This window comes from Sinohyriopsis cumingii, chromosome 15, assembly GCF_028554795.1.
Source record: "Sinohyriopsis cumingii isolate HCF-2022 chromosome 15, ASM2855479v2, whole genome shotgun sequence".
NCBI lineage: Eukaryota > Metazoa > Mollusca > Bivalvia > Unionida > Unionidae > Sinohyriopsis > Sinohyriopsis cumingii.
Genome location: NC_142975.1, coordinates 120171773 through 120198168, shown reverse-complemented (window position 1 = coordinate 120198168; position 26396 = coordinate 120171773). Strand labels below are relative to the sequence as shown.

Sequence of the window (26396 nt, the reverse complement as noted above, 5' to 3'; positions counted from 1 at the left end):
TAGCTCAAGGCCATGGATCTACTTCATTGCACATTGTCATGTAGATGGCTGTCCTTGACTAGTGATCATCACAGTAAAACATTACAATGTTTACAACACAAGTACACTCAAGCATAGTGGTACTATTATACTGTTAAGATACATATATATGCCTGCTGTTTTTACCTAGTATATGCATATACTTTACAACTCTTTGAGGTATAAGGATGACCTCATAGTCACAATGTGGGCTTGTTTATTGATTTGATGATCATGGCTTACAGTCCTTTGAGTGTAATAGTTTCTCATTAGCTTGTAATGAGCATTACATTTTGGAAATAACATTAGAGGATGTGCTGAAATTCCCTAAACCCATCAAATACTGCACTGATCAATCATACTGGGAATCAGATTAGATTTTATGTAATCAGTCACTGCCCCAATCAATCAATTTTTACACAAAAAGTGACCAGTGGTCTGTGAAATTAATTAAACAGAACAGCACTGCTGAAAATACTGGTAGCCCAAACTCCGCAGCTTATTAAATGGAAGTACAAAACAATGTTAACATGTTTTATATTTCCACAACTGAAACTTCATTGTCTCGTCAGATCAAGCTTCAGTGTCTTATAAGTTCTGTCATGTGTGCTACGTAGGGCATGTTCTAGCAGAGATGGTGTTCTATGATGTGTAGGTGGTCCTAACTGAAAATGTTGCTGCCCAGACAGCCACTATGGCCACCAAAGCAAACTCTTAAAATCTTGTTATTGTTACTCCAGCTGAATGGCTGGTCAGGTTGATGCTGATGTGATCACATGTATGGCTGCCATGATGAAGATATTGAAAATCTTGTCACAAATTAACCTGAATAGATGGTTATATCAATAGTTTTTTGTGGCAAAAAATGACTTCTAATAATGTCTGGTTTGTCCCAGATGCAAATAGTGACAATCTGGCTGCAACATCAGCTGATTTAAAATGTCACACAAGTATATCTGACATGGTTTTAAGGCTCATTAGATAGAATGACTATTATGATCTTTAAAAAAAATAATAATAATGGTGGTTGTATGTGCTTTATCTTTTAAATGATATATATATAAAGAATACAAATCATATAGCTAATAACAATCCTTTCAGGTGCACTGGATCTAGCAAGGGATCACGTGTCAGGGATTGATTAAGATAAAAGCAATAAACTGACATTGGACAATGTGAAACTAGTATCTAACTAGCCTGAGCATTTTCGACTCTTTAATGAGTCTTTTTCAAAGTCAAATACAAAACATAGACAAGACAATCAAATGAAAACAGAAAAACGGTAATGTTTGCAAAACTTTATATGGCTTTTTCTACAGGAATTAAACCTTTAACTGTATTATGTTTCAGCTAGTTTCTTTCAACTTGTTGCTAATACTTGAAAATATTTATATTGACCTAGAAATCGAGGAGCCATAACGACATGTTATTTTATGTAAATTTATGTAAGTGCAAATCATATCCCGGATATTTCATTGTTATAGTAGTCATTATAGGCTATATTTTTTATATGTATGGTTATCTTTTTCTAGTCTTCTTGGTTTAAACCACTTGGTTTCAATGTTCTAAGGTGGCATATCCAGTAAGATTCCTTTTCTTTCCTGGTTTGGGAACTCCAGTTGGGGTTGTGAGCAATTGCAGTAAGTGTTATATCACTGAAAGTGTGGCCAGGAGTGAAGTTTTCTGCGACCAGGCTTCTGTACAGCTTCTTTGTCATCCAATCAGATCTATGAAGGTTGATCCTTTTGTGTAGCTTTTCAGTTCCTCTGGCATAGTGAAGGCTACAGATCTTCCATGTGATGAGATAAATGAAATTCTCTGTTTTGCACGTTCTTTTGGAACATGTATGTTTGGACCATGTATGTTTAGTTTTTCTCTAGTTACTGTGCTAGAAAATGCCCTGGTCTCTATCATATGTTGACAAGTTTTGCAACGCCACAGGGACCAGATTGACTAGGGTGGTCTTGATTAGTGATTGGCAAGCCAAGTTTATGTTGCCCTTTTGCGCTGGCTTTTTTCAACTTCTTTGGTGAGGATGACATTACCACCTTTTTTGAGTTAGGCTTAAGCTCTGTGTCAGGTTGGTATAGGTTGCAAATTTGTTGGTATCCCAGTGGATTTCTAATTTCTTTAATATAATTACTGTTCACAGGCCAGATTTCTGTGTTGTTTTAATTTGCCCTGCAGGCCGGACAGAGCACGTTTGCAGGCCAGATCCGGCCTGCAGGCCACGGGTTGTGTACCCCTGCAGTATAGGCTACCTGGCAATATTCCCTACCTGTGACATGTCTACCAAACAGTATTAAATTCGCAAACCAAATAAAGAATTAATTTAAAAAAGTTTCCAATACTCTAAAACTTTGCTTTGGAATAGTATTCTAGTTGAGATTAGAAATGCCTACTCTATTACCTTCTTCCAAACCCAGTATATCCGGTGGCTTCAGAGATAGAGCTAAAATATATAAATTCCTTTGTATGAGGTCCTCAAGGTAGATTAGTTCTTAGCTAATTGTGTTACCCTCTTTATATTATTATTATTATTGTTGTTATTATTATCATTATTATTATTATTATGCTGATCAATTAACCAATCAGTGAGTGTAAATTAGACACCTCCAGTTATTCTTCACATCGGTCGTTTTCCTCTGACAAGCTGCTTGTGGCAATAATGAATTGATTATGATAGGTATTTACAATTTTTTGCAATGATTTGTTGATTTCTTGATCGATAAGGGTGAAAAGAATGTGAACCTTATTATTCTGACTGTCAATATCCAGATCATTTAAATGGAAGAATTAGATTTAATTCTTTCAGGAAACATAGACAAAACTTCAATGGGTGAAGACTTTTTTTGTTGTATCTATAATTGCCTTGATTTTACTCTTCAGAATTAATGATATTCTTGCCTTGTGTCACATCTATAATTGCCTGGATTGTACTATTGGAATTAATTCCTAGTGCCACATCTATAATTGCCTTGATACCCATGCCAGGTGTCTTGTCTATAATTGTCTTGATTGTACTATTCAGAATTAATGATAACCATGCATAGTGTCACATCTATAATTGCCTTGATTCTGCTGTTGCTCACAAGATGAGGATGGGATGCTGGTGGGTTTGTGTTGTGGCTCAGATGATGATTTGTGATAAAAGCAGCAACAGTTTTGAAAAGACATGAAAATGACTCGCGTCAGAATAACATGTCTCAAACTGCTTGGCTGTTGGATTATGTAAGAATATGATCAGTTTAAAGACTCAGTGTGGTATATGTAACAGCTGAATGGTGGCTGAATGCATGTATAATTAAAAAAGCTGTTAACACCTGCTACACTAATTACACATCACCAGTTCAGACTCACTGCTACAGAATTGATTAAAAATTAGGATCATGTACATTCTTTTATCAAGCTGTGCAGTGGCTTAAATTTACTTAATTTTGATAGCTTTATTATTATTGATTACTATTTGTGAATGGGGGAGGAGAGGGAGAGATAAATTTTGAATGAAGCGTTGATATGTTTTCAGTAGTTAGTGGCAAGTGACTTGGGTATGTTCAGCAGTGACATAACTTTGTTGTGCTGAACCAAGCAATTTCTTTTTCATGTAAAATCCCAGAAGTACATGTAATTTAAAGACTTGTTTAAGAGAAACACCCCCTCCCAAACATTAATAATTCTGCCAGCTTCTAACAAACTGAATCCCCTCACCCATTTCAGTGTTATAGTATGCACTGTTGTCTAACCCGTCTCGGTGGAAGTTTGACAAAAGTGGTCATTTTTTGTGTGTCTGTCTGCCTGGGTGCATATCCATCCACATCACTGATTAGCCTCAGTGTTAAGTTTTCTTTTACTGCCCTCGTTATTGAAATTTGGAAGGGGGTGGGGTCAACATGGCTAGGTTTTTGTTGTTTACTTTAAGGTTGCTGCATTTTTTTGTGCTTTAAATTCTATTCCCTTCACTTGGATTGCTTTTATTTCATGGAATCTGGGAATCTTTGGTATATGATGAAAAGCACTACCCCCCTCCCTCCGGTATTTGTAAGAAGATGTTCCAAACCTCATTGACATAGGAATTACCATTGGACTAGGAATGGTTAAGCTTCTACCGGTGACATATCAGTTTTAGAGAAACAGCTTTAGTTATCCAGTGAGGGGTATTGTGATGCTGTCTGCCCATCTCTTGAACTGCAGGGTGGATGTGTAGGTTACCCATGTGGTTGTTGTTGTTGTTGTTGTTGTAGGGTTTAACGCCATTTTTCAGCACACGATAGGCTATGTATGGCGGCCAGTATTAATGGTGGAGGAAGAACCCGGGAAAACCCCGGGAAGAACCACCGACCCACGAGAAGCTACTGGCAAGCTTTCTCACATACCCACATTGGCCAAATCCTAGACTCGAACCCATGCAGACAGAGGTGAGATGGCAGTGATCCATAACGGAGAGCACTTTAGACCACTCGGCCACTCGGGGCCCCTACCCATGTGGTAAATATATGTGAAAGAATATGTGATTTATTGACCCTTCTCCTTTGGGCCCTGGAAGGAATCAGAGGCAGTCTGAATTAAAATCAGATCTCTGCTTAAGGGTCATGTTCAAGTGACCTTTAAATTAGCCAATGTAAATGCAGCTTTAAAGAATCTGAAAGTGAATCAATTTGTTCTTTATATATTGATGCTCTTCATCCTCTGTGCCCTTTCCCCAAACGCAAAGATATATCTGAATGGTTGATAAAATTAGCAATTATGGTAGCAGCATAGGTTACCAAAACTGGCCAGAACATGACTCTTGAGCGGTTGCTGTCAGATCTTCATTTACAAAGCAGAGATCTGATTTTAATCAGATCGGGATCAGAGGTCAGGCATAATTTTTTGTATCAATTACAGTGATAGAAGTTGTAGTTATGCTAATCCACGTATCCTTCCATGACACTTGTCAGTGCAGCTAGTCCATTAGTTTCTGATGGAATGATGTGAAACTGTAAATAATATCACCTTCACTTGAAGATTTGTTTGCCAACAAATCAATTTGCTCCCTCTATTTATTTTGGAGTTATCTCCCTTCTTGCACCTGCAAGTTTTTCTTTAGAGTTATTGCTCGTTCTGTCTTCTAGAAGTGTATAACATAATCTTATTAACACAACTGGTCCCTGAGATTCTGATGGGTTGTCATGAAACCTGGTGAATATTATGGTTATGATCTAATGTTGCCCATATGAACTAATCCTTTTGCAACCACAGTTTTTGTTAGAGTTGTTGCCCTGCTTGTTTTGTGATATAATGTAGTATATGATGCAGTTTTCTTTATGTAACTACAGTAATTCTGCAGTGTTTTAGTCTGCCAATATTATGCTCATCATCTTTACATATTGACAAAACTCGGTACTATAAAAGTTTTTGTAAGAGTTGTCATTTTAGATTTGTAACTGGATGCAATATTCACAGTAGATATGTACCCTTGGTTTTGAATCTTGGAATTTAAATCTGAGCACTATCTGGTGCATTTTTATTATGTACTTTGATTTTGGCTAGAACATCTGTCTTAATTAAGCATGATTCACCTCTGGCATAATGTTCTACAGAGGCTGCACTATCCATAACAAATTGACTCTGCGCCAGTAATCATTATTTGCTAGATAAATGTTTATACCGTATCATAAAAATATCCTCCCAATGAATAGTCAGAGCTAACAGGTCACTGATGCCACACTTTGGTGCACATAACTGAATGTAGGTTATGACTGCTTCAGTGGCCTTAGTGGTTAGAGCATCTGCCTCTAATGCAGGAGGTTGTGGGGTTCGAACCCTGGCAATGTCGTACCAAAGTCTTATAAAAATGGTACTTGCAGCTGCCTTGCTTGTCACTCAGAATTAAGATCTTAGTGTTAGGACCAGTTGCACTGTTGTCAGGATAATGTGACTGGGTGGGACATAATACTACATGTCTGTGGCATGATGCCCCAGTGCTAGACATCACTATAAACTGCCACACAGCAGACATAGTAGCGATATGACTGGAATTTTTTTAAAGCTACGTTAAAATCCATAAACACACACTGAATTAAGGTTTGGTTGTTTTTAGATCATATTTCATGTTCATGATAATTAGAGGAAGAGGAATGAACTATGTAAATTAACCTTTGACCAAATATTGGAGTTTTTTGATTGCCCATAAATATATGTATAATTCTGCTGGCAGTATTACAGGACTACCATTTTAAAGGCCATCTACTGTGCATACCATTTGTTAATTGAAATTTACACATTTAATTTTGAAAAATAAAAGATTAATATTGATTGTTTTAGACCAAAATATCAGAAATTGTGTGTTCTAGCACCGCATTACAGAAACCAGTGAGAAGCAGTCTAAAGGGGACTTAGATCTTGACCAGTGCAATGATGTGTGGCTGAGTAATTAGATTATGAAGGCTAACATGTGCGGACAACACTCTGTTAATTGATTAGTCAAAAAAATATGTTTCTGGTCAGCCGACTGTCCCTATTGCTCATTGCCGACCCTATCACTTTTTTCCCCATGGTAAAATAAAAGCAATCAAAAAAGCCATACACAAAACAAAGTCACAAATAAGTCACATTAAATATATAGAAAGTTTTTTTAAAAAAAAGACCTGCATACCCGAATTTTAAAACCAGTAGAATATGAACACGTATCTTTTTTGGTCTTACCTGACTGTTGTAAAATGTAGAGGTTAGGGCTGAATGGGGAATGTTTTATTGGTGTTTTAAGTAATAAGGGATTAGTGATGATTATAGCTTTCAAGCCTTAATAAAAATCCGCTGAACTTTGTTGACGTGAGATTAAAAGAAGAGACTGACCAAAAAATAATTTCGGCACAGACACTTAAGTAGGTATTTTGCATTTTTGCATTATTTAATTGTTGTTGCATTGTTCAAGATGTTTTTAGAGGAATATTTAGGAGCAGTATATGTTTTATTTCAAGTCATGTTAAAAATGCCAAAACTGGTTTCTCCTAATGCTAAAAAAAACCCACTGGTTAATTAATATGAAATGGAATACATCTAAGAGATTCAAGAGAAAATCTTGATAAGAAAACTCTTGAGAGCCTATTGAATGTGAAGCTTAATAATCAGAATTAATGTCAAAAGTTGTCAGTAATCCAGGAAGCAGGGTCACCCTGACTTGATATAGCGGCCGCCAGCTAATCTTTATAGCCATGCACCCCTGGTCCAGACAGCAACCCAGTTTAGACCTCCTAGCAGTCACACACTAGCAGTGGTCCTTAAATAGGCCATGGGAAGAAGTTTGAGGACTCATGACCCTTTCTTAATAAAAGGGGTGGAGGCATTTCTAAGGACTCACTTCCTTCATGAGGGGTATTTTCTCCATTAGGTGCCAGACTGTCACTTTTTTAAGAGGCTGGTCAAGCATAATGTGCATTGGTTGGGTTCTCTCAATCACAAAGAAAATATTTTGGCTTCAGGTCCGTGAACTTTCTATTTGGTAAGGACTTTCATGGTTTAACTGGTTTAATCTGTTGTGAATAAAGGATGTGGTCTCTCACTTTCTGCTCCAGGGTTTTCTTCCTTCACAAAAAGGGTTGGAAGTTCTATCTAATTATTGACCTTTCTACTGAAACAGATTTGTACAGGAGGAACTTTTCATGATGGATACCTTAGTCTCAGTTAGGAATGCCATGTGGCCTTGTGACTGGGCAGTTTTTGTTAATCATAAGGATGCATACTTTAACATCTCAATCGTTACTCACAGGATTTTTATCTCAGGTTTTGTTTGGATGTGGAGATCTTCCAATTTTGCTCACTGCCGAGTGTGGAGTAGTTGATCTGTATCCTCCAGTGGCTGGTTATCAATTTGACAAAATCAGGCTCTCATTTTCTTGTGATGACCAGACTGAGCCTTCACTCAGCCACTAGAAATTGGAGCTGGTTCCATCTCAAAATTTTGTATATGAGGGGATGAATTTCTTCATGAACAGAGGATTAGTCGTTGTCCTGCAGGACAGAGTAGACAAAATCCTGACCCAGTTGGAGGCACTGAGAGCAAAGATCACATTGATGGCTTTTCTACATCATTCTCTTCTGTGGACCTTGAACTCTGCGGACCTGGTTCCCTTAGGCAGACTGCACTTGTGCTCACTCCAGTTTCTCCTTTCTCTAGGTCAGGATTTTCACCATCATCTGATTGGTTGGATAAATTTGGATTAGTCTCCAGATGGAGTCCTCAATCACATCCCCAAAGCACATTTATGCTGACAGATGAGTCATGTTCAGGTTTGGCCAATCTCTGGAGCTGGAAGGACTGATTGTTTAGTGTTTCTTGAGTTTGGAGAAATCTATTCTCCACATCAATAATTTGGAAATGAGGACATTGTTGGTAGGCTATCAAGAGTGCATCAACTGTGTGAAGACCTCTGACGACAATATGGTGCTAGCATACCTTGGGAGACAAGGAGGCACAGATGCTTCTTTCTGCATGGAGATTTGGAACCTTCTTCACTGGGCAACCTCAGAGGGATTGTCTTCTGAATTTGGCACATTCCTGGCAAAAGAATATTGTGTTGGACAAATCTGCAAATGAGGGTTGGATATAGTCCTCCTGTAATGGCTTGTACACCAGGACTATATCCATTGGTAAACTTGTCTGCGGCATGACTGAACAGCATGCTTCCCTTTTGTTTCCCCTGTCCTTGACCAGACAGCCAGGGAAGTATATGCTTTCAGCCTGAAGTAGGAATGTCTTTTTGCCTACACCTTCCCACCCTTCAGGATGATTCCACAAATACTTCAAAAAGTAAGGCCCTCCACAGCTCTGAGCCTCTTTTAGTAGCCTCTCTCTGGCCCTTGGGATCGTGGTTCAGTTATCTTCTTGACCTGCTATTGGACCAGCCCAGGACATTACTCAAGAGGAGGGACCAGGGACCTGCTCTTTCAACACAGGAGATCTCACCTATGCTACATCTCCCAGATTCTCTGATTACGATAGGCTTATCTAAAATGATGTTTCTGCTAGAACAAGTTTTGAGCAAAGTTGTTGATTGTATCATTTAAGCTGGGAGAGAGGGTATATGATGCCGAGTGGAGAATCTTGTCGGATTTTACAGTAGGAAACATGTTAATCATAGCACTCCCTCTATGAGTGCATGGCTGATTTTTTTCTTTTCCTTTTTCAAGAGAAATAATTCTGCTTCAACCATCAAAGGATATAGGGAAGCACTTTTCAAGACTCAAATTTTCAAAAGGTGCAGCCATCAGGTCAGACTCTTGTGTTACCATCCAGATACTTGTATTGCCATCCAGATAAGGTATTTTGAGCTGCAGAATACAGTGTGTGACTGTAATATCTAGAAAGAATCAGTAGTGCATCTTGTGGTTTTAAGATTCCCCCCCCCCCCCAACCTTTGGGCAAGACTTAACTGATAGAAATGTATTCTAGTTACTTCTTTTCCCAAAATCTGCTTCTGACAGTGACTGGTTAAAAAAATCATAATATAAAAATGATTTTGCAAGTATATATTTTCCCCAAGAGCAAAAATATGCAAGTGGTACAAAATAGTTAACATTCTAGTCCTGATCCAATGTCTTGTATGTGTTGTGTGATACATAGTTGTATTAGTATCATATCACTGTACTGATAAACTTAATGAATTAGTGTCATAAAATATTGTAGGACTCAATTTGAGGACACTTGGCAGTGTTATTTACTGTCAGTGTATCCCCCGGGGGTGTAAAATTGAGGGTACAAAAAACCCTTTGGTGTCAAAACTGGGGGTCAAATAAAAAATGTGGGGGTCAAAAATGTACTGACACATTTTCATACGACTCATACTTTTTCAGCTTGAAATAGGATATTGCAACTTGCACTACTCTCTCTCTCTCTCTCTCTCTCTCTCTCTCTCTCTCTAAACATACAAATACACCAACATGCACAATTAACAAACAAATGCATTGTCCATTCAAAGAATAATTTTATTAGTTCATTTTTCTTTTAAAGTCGTCCTTTTAATAGTCTCCTCAACAATATTATAGCCCAACACATTACGTATAAGCCAATACAAAAAAGCCAAATAAATCTTTTTAACCAAATGGGAGTTAATTTACTGCCTTTCATCAAATGTGTACTATCATAGGTTTCATTGTACTTTGTCCTAGAACACATTTATCCAAATATCAAGGATACTGATTCATCTTCTTTCTAATAAGTTACACTTTAACTTTAAGATCTTTCTTTTATTGCAGTAAAAGTTAAAAACCAACAAAATCTGCAATGACTCGCTGACTTTGTAATCCAAATAACGCATTTGTCTCTGCAAGTTTATTGATTTCTATGTTGTGAAATAATGTCTTAGGTTATAATGTGTTCTCCAGATATCTTATGCCGAACGAGGGCCTATTTTTAAAAATTCTAAAATCCTGTCGAGAAAGGATTATTCACTTTTGCAGTCTTTGCAATCACGTGATCAGAAGTCACACCGGTAATCATAGTACTAATATTAGTACCCTTACTCGTACCTCGTGGACACAAATCAAGTTGAGGCTACGACATCGTAGCTACGGTAATCATAATGAATATTCCAGTCAAAGGAATAATTTTTTTCATTTTTCATTAAAGTTAGATCCACAGTTACTCTTTTGTATTCTGCTTCTTTCACTTTATAGTGCAATGAGCCTTGATGTTAAATATCTAGAACAGCTTGCTGAGCTCGATGGAAATCGTGAGAAGCTCGCGAGATTTGGGGAAGCTACTCCGTCATAACATTGCCTATGCTAGTCTGGTTCATTGTTTTATATGTTTCCTGCGTTGCACTTCGCTATATGAATAGAGGAGTGCAAGGCAGGGAGCAAACAAAGCGGGGAACCAGTCAGTGCCTATACGCAAAGTATATACGATGCCATCCATCGTCCAGTGCATTGGGTATTAAATAAATCATGATCATATTATGAAAATTCTTTGTGTCAAAAAAACGCACGGTAACAAAATGTGTGCGTCAGTTTTCTCCGACGTGCGCCCCTGATGCACATATGTGTGTAAAGGGAAACACTGTTACTATACATACTTACCAAGTCCAACTGCAGACTGCACAGACCCAGACCTGTCATTGCATAATGTGGTGGCAGGTATGGGTATACATAGTTTGTTAGGAGTGATCAGTTGTAGAAACAGCATAGACCAGGATAGCAGGAGCATTAAGATATGTGCACATTAGGGTCGATGTTGTTTCCAGTTGGTCTCAACTTATAAGCAATTGTATATGGTCTGGAAAGTTGCATGATGAGTGGAATCTCAAACACTTGCCCACTTGGTATTAAAATTTCGAATAATGTAATAGACCCGTCTTCAGCAGCATGCATTATATCATTTATCTCATTTTATGCATTTTTATTTCTCATGAAAACATTTGTTTATTCTTTGCCATTCATAATTAATGTATATAAAATAAATAATTTATTCTATTATCAAGATTTTATTTGTTGATTATGTAATGGCAGGCAAAAGACAAATGTGGCATTCAGGTAAACATTTCTTGTATCATTCTGATTGAAACAGATTAGCATGGAATATTTGGAGATTTCTAGGTAACAAATTCTTGGACTGTTGAATTTGCATCAGTATTTGCTCACCAAGAGTCCAAGCATTTCTTCAAGATGGGGAAAAAAAATTCAAATTTTCAACTTGCCTCAAAAATGCAGTTTGTGAGCAATTGTTGCATGTCCCCATACCTGATTAAAATCAGGTCTCCACTGTCCTACGTGACAGCAATCACTTTGGGGTCATGTTCTGGTGAACTATGTTTTTACCATAATTGCTAATTTTATCAGACGATCAGATGAAGTCTTATACCTTCATGTTTGGGAGACTGCATTATGGCTAGAAAGAGCATCAATGTGTGCCAATGATTGATTCACTTATAAATTTCTGAAAATTACATTTCCTATGGCTTATACAAAGGTCACCAGAACTTGACCCCGATACATATTGGGACTACTTACTGGAATAGGTCACCACATAACTAAAGCAAGCTGATATTTTTACTTGCATATAATAGTGTATACTTCTGAGGGTGTTACAGAAGATTAGCTAATATTTATGCAAGTTAAGCTGTACTACTTAAAAATAAAGTATTATTAAATAATAATAATGATAATAATATTATTATTATCATTATTATTATTCCCAGTGCATTGCAAGTAAAATATAGGAAGTAATAATAGCAAGTTGATGCAAAAATGTTGAATACTACAGTATGTAATATATGATGCCTCTCACGATTAAAGACAAGGCTGTCCCTAAAAGTTATCAGAGTGCATCCCTGAGAGTGTAGGATGCTTGGTACAATTTCAATACTACCAAACTTGTCAAAATTGATTGAAAAACATGTCCATGACTCATTCATGTCATATTTAACCAAACACTTGCTGTTACACCCTAATCAATCAGGCTTTAGACAGAACCATTCCTGTGAGACTGCCTTGATCTCCCTAACTGATAAATGGCTTCAAGCACTTGACCAAGGTAGAATAATAGGAACTGTATTTGTAGATTTCAGGAAAGCTTTTGACATGGTGGATCATGAAATCCTTTTGAAGAAACTGAAAATCTACCAGTGTGATGAAAGAACAATTAGATGGTTTACTTCATACTTAAATGAGAGAACACAACATGTTTACATAAATAATGTTCTGTCTGAACCTGAAACAATTAGATATGGAGTACCACAAGGCTCAATTCTAGGTCCACTACTATTCATTTTATTTATTAATGACCTACCACTTTTACTAAGAGACTCAGTGTCATCTACAGATCTCTATGCAGATGACACAACATTGTCAGACATCCAAAACACAAAGCATGAGCTCGAAATTTCTTTACAGAATGCACTAAACAAACTGGAAAACTGGTGCACATGTAATGGCATGGTGGTAAATACTGGTAAAACTAAAATATTACTTATCTCAACACGGCAAAGAAGGACAAATCTTGATAGTGATGAACTATGTCTGACATGGAAGGATACAAATCTGCAAATAGTCTGTCATGATAGGCTACTTGGTGTTCTGGTAGATAATAACCTATCATGGACTGAACATATCAAACATACCAGTAAAAAAGTCAATTCAAGTTTATGGCTTCTCAGTAGGATAAGACATTTTCTCCCTGAAAGGCACAGGAAACTATTTTATAACAGTTACATACAACCCTATTTGGACTACTGTAGTACAGTATGGGGTAATTCAAATGATAAAAACATAGCAAAGCTGGCACATCTTCAAAAAAGAGCATTTGGGCTAATATCAATCCAGAAAGAAAGCAAGGAAAGTTTAGCTGGTAGGTTAAAAATATTACCTATTAAAGACCGAATCTGTTTGAGAAAAGCCAAATTAATGTACAGGATATCTCAGAATAGTGCTCCTGAATATTTACAATCACTATTCCAGTATAGGCTACCTGGTAATACTCCCCACCTGCGATCCATGTCTACCAAACAGTATAAAATTCCCAAACCAAATAAGGAGTTATTTAAATAAAGTTTCCAATACTCTGGAACTCTGCTCTGGAATAGTATTCCAGCTGAGATTAGAAATGCCCACTCTATTTCCTTCTTCCAGACCCAATATATCCAGTGGCTTCAGAGATGCAGCTTAAATAAATAAATTCCTTTGTATGAGGGCCTCAAGGTAGATTAGTTTTTAGCTAATTGTGTTACCCTCTTTAAATAAGGTCATTATTATTATTATTATTATTATTATAAAGGACAACAGTAAAAACAAACAGCATAGATGCTGATCTATTGTAATGCTAATTTAATGCCCAGTAAACAAACAGCATAGACCCTGATCTTGTGTAGCGATATTATAATGCCTAATAAACATATAGCATAGACCTTGATCTACTATAGTGATTTTCATGCCCTATGAACAAACAGCATAGACCCTGATCAAGTGTATTGATATTCTAATGTCTAAAAGGTTTACAGCATGGACCCTGATCTAGTGTAGTGATATTCTAATGTCTAATAAGCATACAGCATAGACCCTGATCTAGTATAGTGATATTTTAATGCCTAATAAACATACAGCATAGACCCTGATCTAGTGTAGTGATATTCTAATGCCTAATAAACATATAGCATAGACCTTGATCTAGTATAGTGATTTTCATGCCGTGTGAACAAACAGCATAGACCTGATCAAGGGTAGTGATATTCTAATGTGTAATAAGCATACAGTGTAGACCCTGGTGTAGTGCTATTCTAATGTCTAATAAGCATACAGCATAAACCTTGATCTAGTGTAGTGATATTCTAATGTCTAATAAGCATAGAGCATAGACCTCGATCTAGTGTAGTGATATTCTAATGTCTGATAAGCATACAGCATGGACCCTGATCTAGTGTAGTGATATTCTAATATGTAATAAGCATACAGCATAGACCTCGATCTAGTGTAGTGATATTTTAATGTCTAATAAGCATACAGCATGGACCCTGATCTAGTGTAGTGATATTCTAATGTCTGATAAGCATACAGCATAGACCTTAATCTAGTGTAGTGATATTCTAATGTCTAAAAGGTTTACAGCATAGACCCTGATCTAGTGTAGTGATAGTCTAATGCCTAATAAGTATACAGCATATACCCTGATCTAGTGTAGTGATATTCTAATGCCTAATAAGCATATAGCATAGACCTTGATCTAATGTAGTGGTATTTTCGTGTCCTATCATATCTGTATGCCCTTGTGAAGATGAAACCATTTATAGTAAAACTCGAGAGATGAACATAATACAATCAGTTTAGTATAATATTCATATTCAGACTGTGAAGCTTTCTCTTTGGGCACATGCCAAAAGTTTTTTAACACATTAACCCCAAGTGACGAGTTTATGTGGCAGGAAGTAGTAGCCTACTGCCAAGCTCTGTAGCATCAAGGTCATGCATGATACAATAAAGTGGGTGGTATTATAGAAAGGTAGACAGATATTGCTCTACAATGATACCAAATAATCTGGAAGTTCTGGTTGCACTACAAAATACAGAGGGAAAAACCTCATTTTTTGGACCCAATTTTTTCTCCACCCAAAATTCGTCCATGGTCGGAATGCGATTTTGTGTCCGGATTTTAGACTTTTTGGTCTCAAATCTAAGGCAGACTGGTATGAATTACAAACAGACAGATGAACCTTTGCAAAAAGTAGGATAAGATGGGCATTTGGAATGAAGAGTGGTCTCAATACGAAAATAATGGGTCCGTTAAGCACAAAAAAAAATAACTCCAACTTCGACCCTTCTGCTCATGTGTGAGCCAAATAGCCAATGAAAAACGATGTTTCTAACACAACTAAGGGATTATGTTATTGGAAGGTCACCTGAAAGTTGATGTATTAGGATGTATTCAGAAATAGCTTTCAAAATGTGTTTCCTACTCAAATTTCAGACAAAAACCACAAAACCCTCCAGGGGTTAATTTGTTAAGCATTATATTAATAAACTGACAAAACCTTCATATGTCATCTTATGTGCATAGAGAAAAGGTGTCATGCATATTAAGCTTAGAGAATTATTGGAGTTTTGTTATGTACTCATCCAGGCTGTTGATCAAAACCATCTATAGTATAATATTGATCAACAGTCACGTTTTAGCTTTGATCTTGTGTTTGCAAAACAAAATAACGCAAATAAAAAATATATACATCAGTGATTTAAATGACAGTCATTGTCACAGCTAGAATGATGTACTAAAATTAAACATTAAAGCTACTTTTGACATATTGTATCAAAGATCCAAAAATTTACGTATTTGCAGGACATGACCGACAAATGAGCTTTGACTGTCGGTTACCTCAACATGTTGGACATTGGACAAAAGAGGCATTAAAGCTTATCTACTGGACCTTTCAAAACCCTGTTATTGGCCTATTGCCACATGGTCTGTACTTAGATATTCAAGTTACAGTAATATACTCATATCGAGGCACATGTTATTCAACAATGCAACTTTGTAGCAACACAGATCAAACATTTTGAACAAAATATGTGTAACCTAGGTCCTAATTAATATAATAAAGGCACTTGCAGCTACAAGTAACCTTTATTTTATTTAATCCTCAGACATATGTTGGAGGCCCTGATGAAATAAACATTTCATTCGGACTTGACCAGAAGTGCCCATCAGTTAGGTGTTTTGTATTTTCAGTGTAGTCAGTCTTCTTGTAGAAGAAAATAAATAATTTTTAAAACATTTGTGTGGCATACAATAAATAATTTATACAACACTGTAGTGGCATAAAATAATGTTGCGTAAAACTGTGTAGTATAACTGTGTAGTATAGTGTTCTGAAATAAAATATAATTTTTAGAAATAAATAGTTTGATTGAAAACTGGTGAAGAATGAAAGGACAGTACAAAACTGAAGCACAGCTAATCTATTTGTGACAATATTTTTTATACCTCGTGAATGATTTTGTATTAAATTTCATCAAATTTTGTCCGCCATGTTAATTATCAGAACAACATTGTGTGAGAGCAGCCATCAGAATTTCAGGATCCCTGATATAACCATTGAAATCCCCCAGGTTGCATTATTAGTACCTCAGAATCCCCTCAAATTCAGATTGTTTTTTTTTTTTTTGGAAGGGGGTGTCCTAAAGTTTTCCTTGAATACCATCATTTACTTTCTAGTAAACCAAATCTCCATAAGTCCAACCACTGAAAAAATTGAAATCCAGACTTCAGTTTTACATTTACTCCCTCTCCCAAATGAAACCAAAACTAACTTCAAAGATGCAAATATGTTTTAACCGCTATATTCCTGGCACATGCTAGGACAGACTATATGTAATTAACAAATACTGTAGTAGACTTATTGGTAAGGAAATTTTCAAAAGGGCACATGAGGTTAAACAATACATGATATGCGTGAAATGCAGATTGAGGCCAGCAATAGATAAAAAAATTTAATTTTTAAAATGTTCATCTGCCTATTATTTAATTGTGACTGATGGTATTCATTTCTTGAAATGATTGATAAAAAAGTTTTATTTAAAAAAAATGAAAATAAAGCATATTTAGCCAGGTTTTTGATACTTTAGTGACCATAAAACAAAATAAGTCAGATTTTACTCAGTTTATTACACAATCAGTCAAATGCTGGCTTATTGCAGCAAATCTGTGGAAAGGACTATTTGAACAAATTAACCCCAGAAAGTTTTTGTCGTTTTCACCTGAAATTCGAGTAGGAAACGCATTTTGAAAGTTATTTCTGAATACATCATATTCCATGTGATTTTCCAATAACCTAATCCCTAGTTGTGTTAGAAACATCATTTTTCATTGGCTACTTGGCTTGCACATGAGCAGATTGGTAAAATTTGGAGTTCTTTTTTTTTTTGCTTAATGGATCCATTATTTTCGTATTGAAACCACTCTTTATTCCAAATGCCCATCTTATCCTACTTTTTGCAAAGTTTCATCTGTCTGTTTGCAGTTCATACCGGTCTGCTTTAGATTTGAGACCAAAAGGTCTAAAATCCAGACACAAAATTGGATTCTGACAATGGGCAAGTTTTGGGTGGAGAAAAAATTGGGTCCAAAAAATGAGGTTTTTCCCTCAGTATTTTGTAGTGCAGCTAGAACTTCCAGATTATTTGTTATCATTGTAGAGCTACATTTGTCTACCTTTCTATAATACCACCCACTTTAGTGTATCATTCATGACCTTGATGCTACAGAGCTCAGCAGTAGGCTACTACCTCCTGCCACATAAACTCATTGCCAGGGGTTAATGTGTTACAGTATGGGAACAGTGATATTCACAGAGAAATTTATATGCTTGATTTATATGCTTGATTGATTCCTAGATGTCCATCACAAAAACAGTACCAGTTGTCATGACAGCTTCATTTATGTCAGTGCTTTTGTATGACCTTGTTAGCAGGGATGCATTAATGGAATCCATTAGAGACGTGAATAAAAAAAATAAAAAAAATTCTTACCTTATTCTTTTTCAGCTGCTGTTGTGAGGTTTAATGCCCTATCTTTTCTGTATGCCATGTTCCTGTTGATGTGTCCCCTCCACAAAGTGCCTGATGCTAAGTCAATCAGAGGTAAGTCTTATAGGAATTACTACACAAATTTAACAATCTGAGATAAATTTAACAGGAATTATCACACAAAGTTAACAGTCAGGGGTAAGTATTACATAAATTGTCATGTAAAATTATAAGTCAGTGGTAAGTCTTAAAGGAACTATCACACAAAGTTAACAGTCAGGGGTAAGTTTTATAATAATTGTCACACAAAGTTAACAGTCAGGGGTAAATCTTACAGGAATTGTCACCCAAATGAACAGTCAGGGGTAAGTCTTACAAGAATTGTCACACAAAGTTAACAGTCAGTGGTAAGTCTTAGAGGAATTGTCACACACAGTTAACAGCCAGTGGTAAGTCTTACAGGAATTGTCACACAAAGTTAACAGTCAGGGCTAAGTCTTACAGGAATTGTCACACAAAGTTAACAGTCAGGGCTAAGACTTACAGGAATTGTCACACAAAGTTAACAGTCAGGGCTAAGTCTTACAGGAATTGTCACATTAAGTTAACAGCCTGAAGTAAATCTAACAGGAATTATGACATAAATTAACAATAAGAGGTAAGTCTTACAGGAATTGAATACATGTGTACCTTTGTACTGGAGGTTTTTTTTTGGCCAAGTTTATGAGTGTCTGCCATCCTTGAAAGCTCAAGTAAATGTAAAATAATTACTGTTTTTTTTATTAAAAATTCGTTTTTTATACACATTTTAGTTCCATTATACACCTCTTCCTCGATAACTCGCACCCAACGGGATCCAAAAACATAGACCACACCATAAGTGAGGGCATGAGTTATTGAGGGACCTGCATAGCGTTATGAAATAATAACCATCCTCACTAGACATTGAGAAAACCTCAAAGGGGGGGGGGGCTAGGAATGTGGTTCATTTAACGGCTGAGTACTTGTTTTAAAAATCGCATCAGGAATAATTGTCAATACATCGTTTTTTCTAATAAAGTTACTTGTTTTTATGTAAAAATTACCGTTATTTTCAAGATGTCCAACGGCTGAGAGATTGCTAACATTAATCTAGCTGGTTCAACAACCTTCACGTGTATGTGAAAACATTGTGTATTACATCACTGCTTTATGTTGTTGCTGAGTAGTCTGGTTCCCTGATCCTAATGTTCCCTGCTTTGCTTTCTACTGGCTACAAATCAATTAACTGAATTGAATTCACTTACAGATACAGCAATCTTGAAAGAAAGTAAACATTAGAAAATTTCAAATGAATAATGATGTAAAAAGCATCAATTAACAAACTTTACCTTTGTTTTCTGTTATGTTAATTGTTTAGGCTTGAATAAACAGTAACAAAAGAAAGAGTGAAAACAACAAGCTTTGAAAAATTTAACAAATAATTTATTGCCCTGGGAAAAAAACCTATAAAAAATGAAAAAATAGGAACTTACAGTTTTAAGAATCAAATCCAAAAATAATACAAGAATAATCCATGAATTCAATTTTAGAAGTTCTAATAATGAAATGTTCTAATGAATTCAAGTTTGAGTAGCGACGTAAAATCCAAAATGGAAGGCGATGACGTATACTGTTGTCAGTATAGAGCTGATGTATACAGTCCTTTGTTATTCCAGAGTATAATATTTCCGCTGTTTGAATTTCCTAATAAAATTTAAATAAATATCTTGGTCTAAGAATTCTGTATGAGCACTCAACTGTTTCCACACATAAAAAGAATTATTCTTTTAGAATCCAAATAATTCGAATAAAAATTAAAATGTAATTTCCAAACTGGTCACAAACACACACTTTCCAGTAGAAAGAAAAACACCAACTGACCAAATATCTCTATAAACAAAGACTGTCACTTGAAACGCAAAACAGATTCCCAGATGAGGGTCAACTCTAAAGATTTTTCGTGAAGAATTTATGTCTAAAAGCACATAGTCCCAATATGACCTTGACAAAACCAATCATTTTACTCTAAGAATAAGATAATTTTAAAAAATTGTTTACTTGTCTCAGTGACTTCTGAAATCAAGGTTGGGAACTACATCAGCTTTAAGTGTTTACAACTGATGAGTCCAGTTAAACTATTTTCTGAAATAATATCAAGTTCCTAGTAAACAGACTACATTATTTTGACATATGATGAAATTAAAAATAAAAAGATTTTAAAACTTACAATTAAATTAAATCAAATATAACATTACTAAAATGATGTCGTCACTAAGATGATAATTGCTGTGGTTTAGTGAGTGGTCCCTGCTGTAATAAATAAAAGTCATGTGATTTGGTTTCTTTTTATGATGGCACCATATGGATAAAAATATCTGAGTGAAAGGACAGAAGAAATGGATTTATTTTGGAAATTCTTTTTGGTCAGTCGAGTGTCAGTCCCATTGGTTGGATCTGCGTCAGGTCTTTCAAATTCTTTTTTTTTTATAAAAAAATTGGCATGTCAGGGCAAACTGATAGGAAAATTTAACTTGTTCCTGGGGGATTTCAACTTGCCTCAAAATACCACAATGAAGGTGAAAAAAAATTGCAGATTGTTTTAAGGAAATCATAACGTAATTATTTTTACAAATATAGTACTTCCAATTTCTTTTCATTTTGTTTGCATCCTAAAACAAAATGTCTATAAATAAAGTTATCCAAGAAAGATTGATGTAAATTGTATGATTAGAAATTTAGATTAGGAAAGCAAGGATGGGTTAGAATGTATAAAAATAGATAGGTAGATAAGGGTTTTGAAAATTGCTAGATTTTTTAAAGAGGGATAGATGTTAATTAATAAATTAATAGACCTTAAGCTGAAAAATGAAACAGCCAAGAACAGAATTATATTAACTTTTTAATTTTATAAGACCATACATATTTTTTTTTATATATGCTTCCACTTAAAAGTTCAGATTTAACTATCAATTCTTGTAAGAAAACAGTGTAAAACTTAGTCACTTTAGGAAATATTCCAGTATAAATGAATTCACTCTTTGTTTTTTTCTGGAGAGTGTTGTTATTTCCACTTGTATGTCTGCTTCTGCTTTCACTTTTCAATCACTGACCTGCATGCAAACAATATTTACAAGCTGACTTTTGAAAATGATTTGAGATCACTTATTTGATATCTTTAATTGCTTTCCAAACACTAAATATGTATTGGTCTCTGTAATAATCACATAAGCCATAGATGATAACCACCTAGTAGGGAAACATTAGACGATAAACAGCTCTAGTTTGTACTAGATTTTCTTGTGCCTAATTGTTAGAGACGAGTGTCCTGTATTTCCCGACACCCTGTCGAAAAAATATATAATTGTAAAGTCTTACATCAATCTAGTTGTGTATCAAAATATATAATTGTAATGTCTTGTATTGGTCTACTTTCATATCACAGATATACTTGCCAAGTCCTTGTTTTAGTCTATTTTCTGAATGGCAGTGTTATGTATAATTTTCTTTGCATTTTATTTTCAGGGTCAACAGGTGTCTACCTGTGTATTGTGTTTGTATTTGGACTTCTTGGCATATTGGCACATGTGGTCTTCCATATAATCTTGGCTGCTTTTAAAGATCCCTATGAGACCATGTTTTCTAACTGTAAGTATACTGGGGTCTGTGAGGTATTGAAACAATGTTGAATCCTTTTAGTCCCATATTATCTTTTGTCCTTTTTGGCAGGAAGAATAGCCAAGCTTGTGGCATCAGTGTTACAAATTTGAATTAAGAATATTGTGTCTCTATAAGTCATGGTTGTTGGATAGGGTTGAGAAATGACAGGTGGTTTGAAGGTAAGGGTAAGTGTCTTTCCTATTTAACTCAGTCATTAAGGTTGCAGAGGGTTGGGAGCAGTGGATCATGAAAGATTAGTTTTATGTAAATTCTAAGCGATTACTATAGCATACCTGAGCCTGCAGGCACATTTTGCATTTTCAGAGATACTTGCAGGAGCAGTACTAGCTCTGTAGAGTGTTTGACTTGTAGTACGAGGCTTGTGGGTTCAATGCCAACCCAGGCCAGACTGGGTCAGTTTACCACAGTGTGTATTTAGGAAAGGCACTTAGCTGCATTTACTTGATAGGATATAGTCATTAATGTGTTAAAACCAACAAACAACACCAATCAAGTAAATTTGTACATTTATGGTTTCATTTGTTTGTTTCTTATGCCCTTAATATCTTGAACCCTATTACACTTACCTTAAAATGTAAAATTTGCATTCAGATGCATCATACTAAGCCTTACCAAAACTAGGTAACAGTGACCTAATTTGTTTGCATGTATGCCTTTTTTATTTCAGTTGTTCATTTGGTACATGCTCAGTATCTTGGTCCCTATTTTACCAATGACTTCCAGACTCAGGGATGTAATATTCTCCTGTTGTGCCTTCCTGCAGGAGTGGGGGATATAGTATGTGCCCCTCCTGTAGACATGGGGTTATGGAATAGGCCTTGTGCCCCTCCTCTTGCTGGCCTGGTAGTATAGAATAGGCCTTGTGCCCTCCTGCAGGCCTGGGGGTATAAAATAGGCCTTGTCCTGCATCCTTTGGATATCGAATGTTCTTTCTGTACCCTCCTGCAGGCCTAGGGATATTGAATAGGCCTTTTGTACCGTATGGCAGGCCAGTAGGCCTTACACAATCTCCTGCAGGCCTGGTTAAGTACAGTAGGCCTTATGCACCCACCAAGTATGACTATGGATATTAAATAGGCCTTATGCACCCGTCTTCCGGCTTGGGTGTATAAAAATAGACTATATTCACTCTTCTGCAGGCCTGGATATATATAATAGACTTTATGTACCCTGCTGCAGGCCTGAGTGTATACGATGGGCCTTATGTACACTCCTCCAGGCTCATTGACGTACAGGCCTTATGCACTTTCCTGTATGTTGTAAGAGGTGACTAATGGAGGCAGGAGCTGCAGTGGCTTAGTGGTTGGCATATCTGACTTGTGACTGAAATAGTACATGTTACAGTCCTACAGTACTATCGGCAAGAGTCAGCTGCCATAGTAAATCCTTGGGCAAGGCATTTTATTGAATTACCCTGGCACTAAATAACATAGTTGTGTTGCTGTGCTGTAAAACACCAGACAAACCTGTTTCACCTATACTCATAAACATTGGTCTGTGGATGCACCATAGGTAGAGTAGCTCATTCTTTTAAAAACCAGGTCATTGTGGCCTAATTTCCATGTTTGAGCAACTTTTATATTTCCAGCTGTTGTTCTTTACACCCACAGTATCATGGACCCAACTTTACTTATACTTACAAAAATAGGTATTTATACATAACTGATTATGGATAACTTGACCATACCAAAAATGGTCACTTTAACCTAATTTTTAGGACTGTGTAGCTTTTGTATTTTCAGTTATTCATTAATTACTTCCTCAATATATTGGACCCTATTAATACTTAATAATGAAAATGTGTATGTGAGTTGTGTCACAAGTAGCCATTAACTCTGCCATACCAAAAGTAGGTCACTTTGACCTAGTTTTCATGCTGAATAATTTTTGTATTTTCCTCCATACCATTGTGCATACTGGCAGCTACAGTAGATGTGCTCCTATTAGCATTGGATTTGGGTTTATGAGCAAATCAATTTTTTTAACATAATTTTGTGTACATTTAATGGGGGAAGAAATTTAATGTGGTGGTGGTACAGACTTTTTTTTATGTGGAAAACTATTTCTGATGTTTTCCTCAACGCTGTAGTTGGAATGCTGAAATATACTTTTGCTTTACTATCATTCTTGGTTGAAATGTTTCTGATGTTGCAGCAATAATTTTCTTGGCATACAGTAATTTGCCAGATAAATGTTTTATACCTTTACAACAGACTAGTGTTAATCTAATTACCTGGCAATGTTTTCCAGCTGTAAGTGTGCACTTTGAAAATGAGAGTTCTGTATATTTGTGTTTAAAGGCATGTTAGCACAGTAGTGACTGTGGTACTGATTAAAACTTGTAAAAATGTAAAGATAAATAAGTGCACAAATAATTGTAAACATAAGTACTACAACATGATAGTTAAATGTTAAAGATAATAATTTCTCTAAAATGTATTTCAAATAAAAGGTAAAAAAGTGAAAGATTTTCTCTGTATTCTCATCATCATAAACTTCTTTATTTGAGTTCAAATCAAACTTGTGATCTGTTTTAAACAAAAAAACTATAATAATAATAATAATAATTATTATTATTATTAAATAATTTATACTTTAGTGAAAGATCATTGATGGTGTTCCGTTTCCTTTATAGTTTGTTCACCAAGACTGGCATAATGATGCACTATGAAAAGATCTGTTAAACATATTACATTTATAACTAATCTAGTTTCATTCAGGTATTTCTTTTTAAGCATAGTTCATGATGAACCCAGTCATTCACATTTTATTTCCTAGTAGCGTGCTAGCAATTCATGTTAAATTTGAAATTGATAAATATTCAGAAGGTAACATTCAGTTTTTGCACAGTGTAACTTCCCACAAGATGATGCTGTTGGTACGAAAATAATTGTGTGTGTGTGGTTGTGATTATGAATTGGTTCCATGTATTAGATTGGTTTATTGGGACCAACATTATGTCTCCAGTCTAAAAAGGAAGTCGGGTTGCATAGTTAGCTGGTTTTGGAAGTTGTACTGTATTGGCAACGTTTTTTTAAATTTTGAAATTAAGAAATTATTTCTACAGTGAGAATGGTGTCATAAAAGAAGCAAGCTGTTACATCTCAGCTTTGAATTATCAGATTGTTATAGGTGTTTAAACACCATTCAGAGTTGGCTTTCTGTAGAAGATCGCACAACCCACTGAAATAAGGTTGTGAGGGCTCACAGTGCAAGGAGTCAATGCGACCCACAGAAGCAAGACATGAGAGCTCTCACAGTGCATTGTGTGACCCACTGAAACATGGCATGGGAGGTCACAGTGTAAAGAGATTGTGTGACCCACTGAAACAATCCATGAGAGCTCACAGTGCAAGGAGATTATGTGACCCACTGAAACAATCCATGAGAGCTCACAGTGTAAGGAGATTGTGTGACCCGCTGAAGCAATCCATGAGAGTTCACAGTGCAATGAGATTGTGTGACCCGCTGAAGCAATAGATGAGAGCTCACAGTGCAAGGAGATTGTGTGACCCGCTGAAGCAATCCATGAGAGCTCACAGTGCAAGGAGATTGTGTGACCCGCTGAAGCAATCCATGAAGAGCTCCCAGTGCAAGGAGATTGTGTGACCCACTGAAGTATGGAATGAGAGCCAACAGTGCATGGAGATTGTGTGACCCACTGAAACAATCCATGAGAGCCCACCATGCAAGGAGATTTTGTGACCCACTTAAGCAATCGATGAGAGCCAACAGTGCAAGGAGATTGTGTGACTCACTGAAGCAATCCATGAGAGCCAACAGTGCAAAGATTTTTGTGTGACCTGCTGAAGCAATCCATGAGTGCCAACAGTGCAAGGAGATTGTGTGACCCATTGAAGTATGGAATGTGAGCCAACAGTGCATGGAGATTGTGTGACCCACTGAAGTAAGGCAATAGAGCTCACAGTGCAAGGAGATTTTGTGACCCATTGAAGCAATCCATGAGAGCCAACAGTGCAAGGAGATTTTGTGACCTACTGAAGCAATCCATGAGAGCCAATAGTACAAAGATTTTTGTATGACCCATTGAAAGATTCCATGAGAGCTCACAGTGCAAGGAGATTGTGGGTCTCCCACTGATGTAAGGCATGAGAGCTCACAGTGCAAGGAGATTCTGTGACCCACTGAAGCAATCCATGAGAGCCAACAGTGCAAAGATTTTTGTGTGACCCATTGAAAGAATCCATGAGAGCTCACAGTGCAAGGAGATTGTGGGTCTCCCACTGATGTAAGGCATGAGAGCTCACAGTGCAAGGAGATTCTGTGACCTACTGAAGCAATCCATGAGAGCCAACAGTGCAAAGATTTTTGTGTGACCCACTGAAAGAATCCATGAGAGCTCACAGTGCAAGGAGATTGTGGGTCTCCCACTGATGTAAGGCATGAGAGCTCACAGTGCTAGGAGACTGTGTGATCCACTGAAACAATCCAAGAGAGCTCACAGTGCGAGGAGATTTTGTGACCCACTGAAGCAATCCATGAGAGCCAACAGTGCAAGGAGATTGTGTGACCCATTGAAGCAATCCATGAGAGCCAACAGTACAAAGATTTTTGTGTGACCCATTGAAAGAATCCATGAGAGCTCAGAGTGCAAGGAGATTGTGGGTCTCCCACTGATGTAAGGCATGAGAGCTCACAGTGCAAGGAGATTCTGTGACCCACTGAAGCAATCC

At 36.4% G+C, this 26396-nt stretch overlaps 1 protein-coding gene across 11 annotated transcripts in view; it reads left to right on the top strand.

The window, feature by feature from the left end:
• Nucleotides 1–26396, top strand: part of LOC149782598 (piezo-type mechanosensitive ion channel component 2-like) — a 263620-nt gene that overhangs the window by 7542 nt on the left and 229682 nt on the right. For all 11 annotated transcript variants that reach the window (XM_089934052.1, XM_089934060.1, XM_089934057.1 and 8 more), the window contains exons 3-4: nucleotides 18022–18117; nucleotides 21547–21669. In XM_089934052.1, the coding sequence (XP_089790178.1) occupies nucleotides 18022–18117; nucleotides 21547–21669 (219 nt within the window). The remainder of the gene's footprint in view (nucleotides 1–18021; nucleotides 18118–21546; nucleotides 21670–26396) is intronic.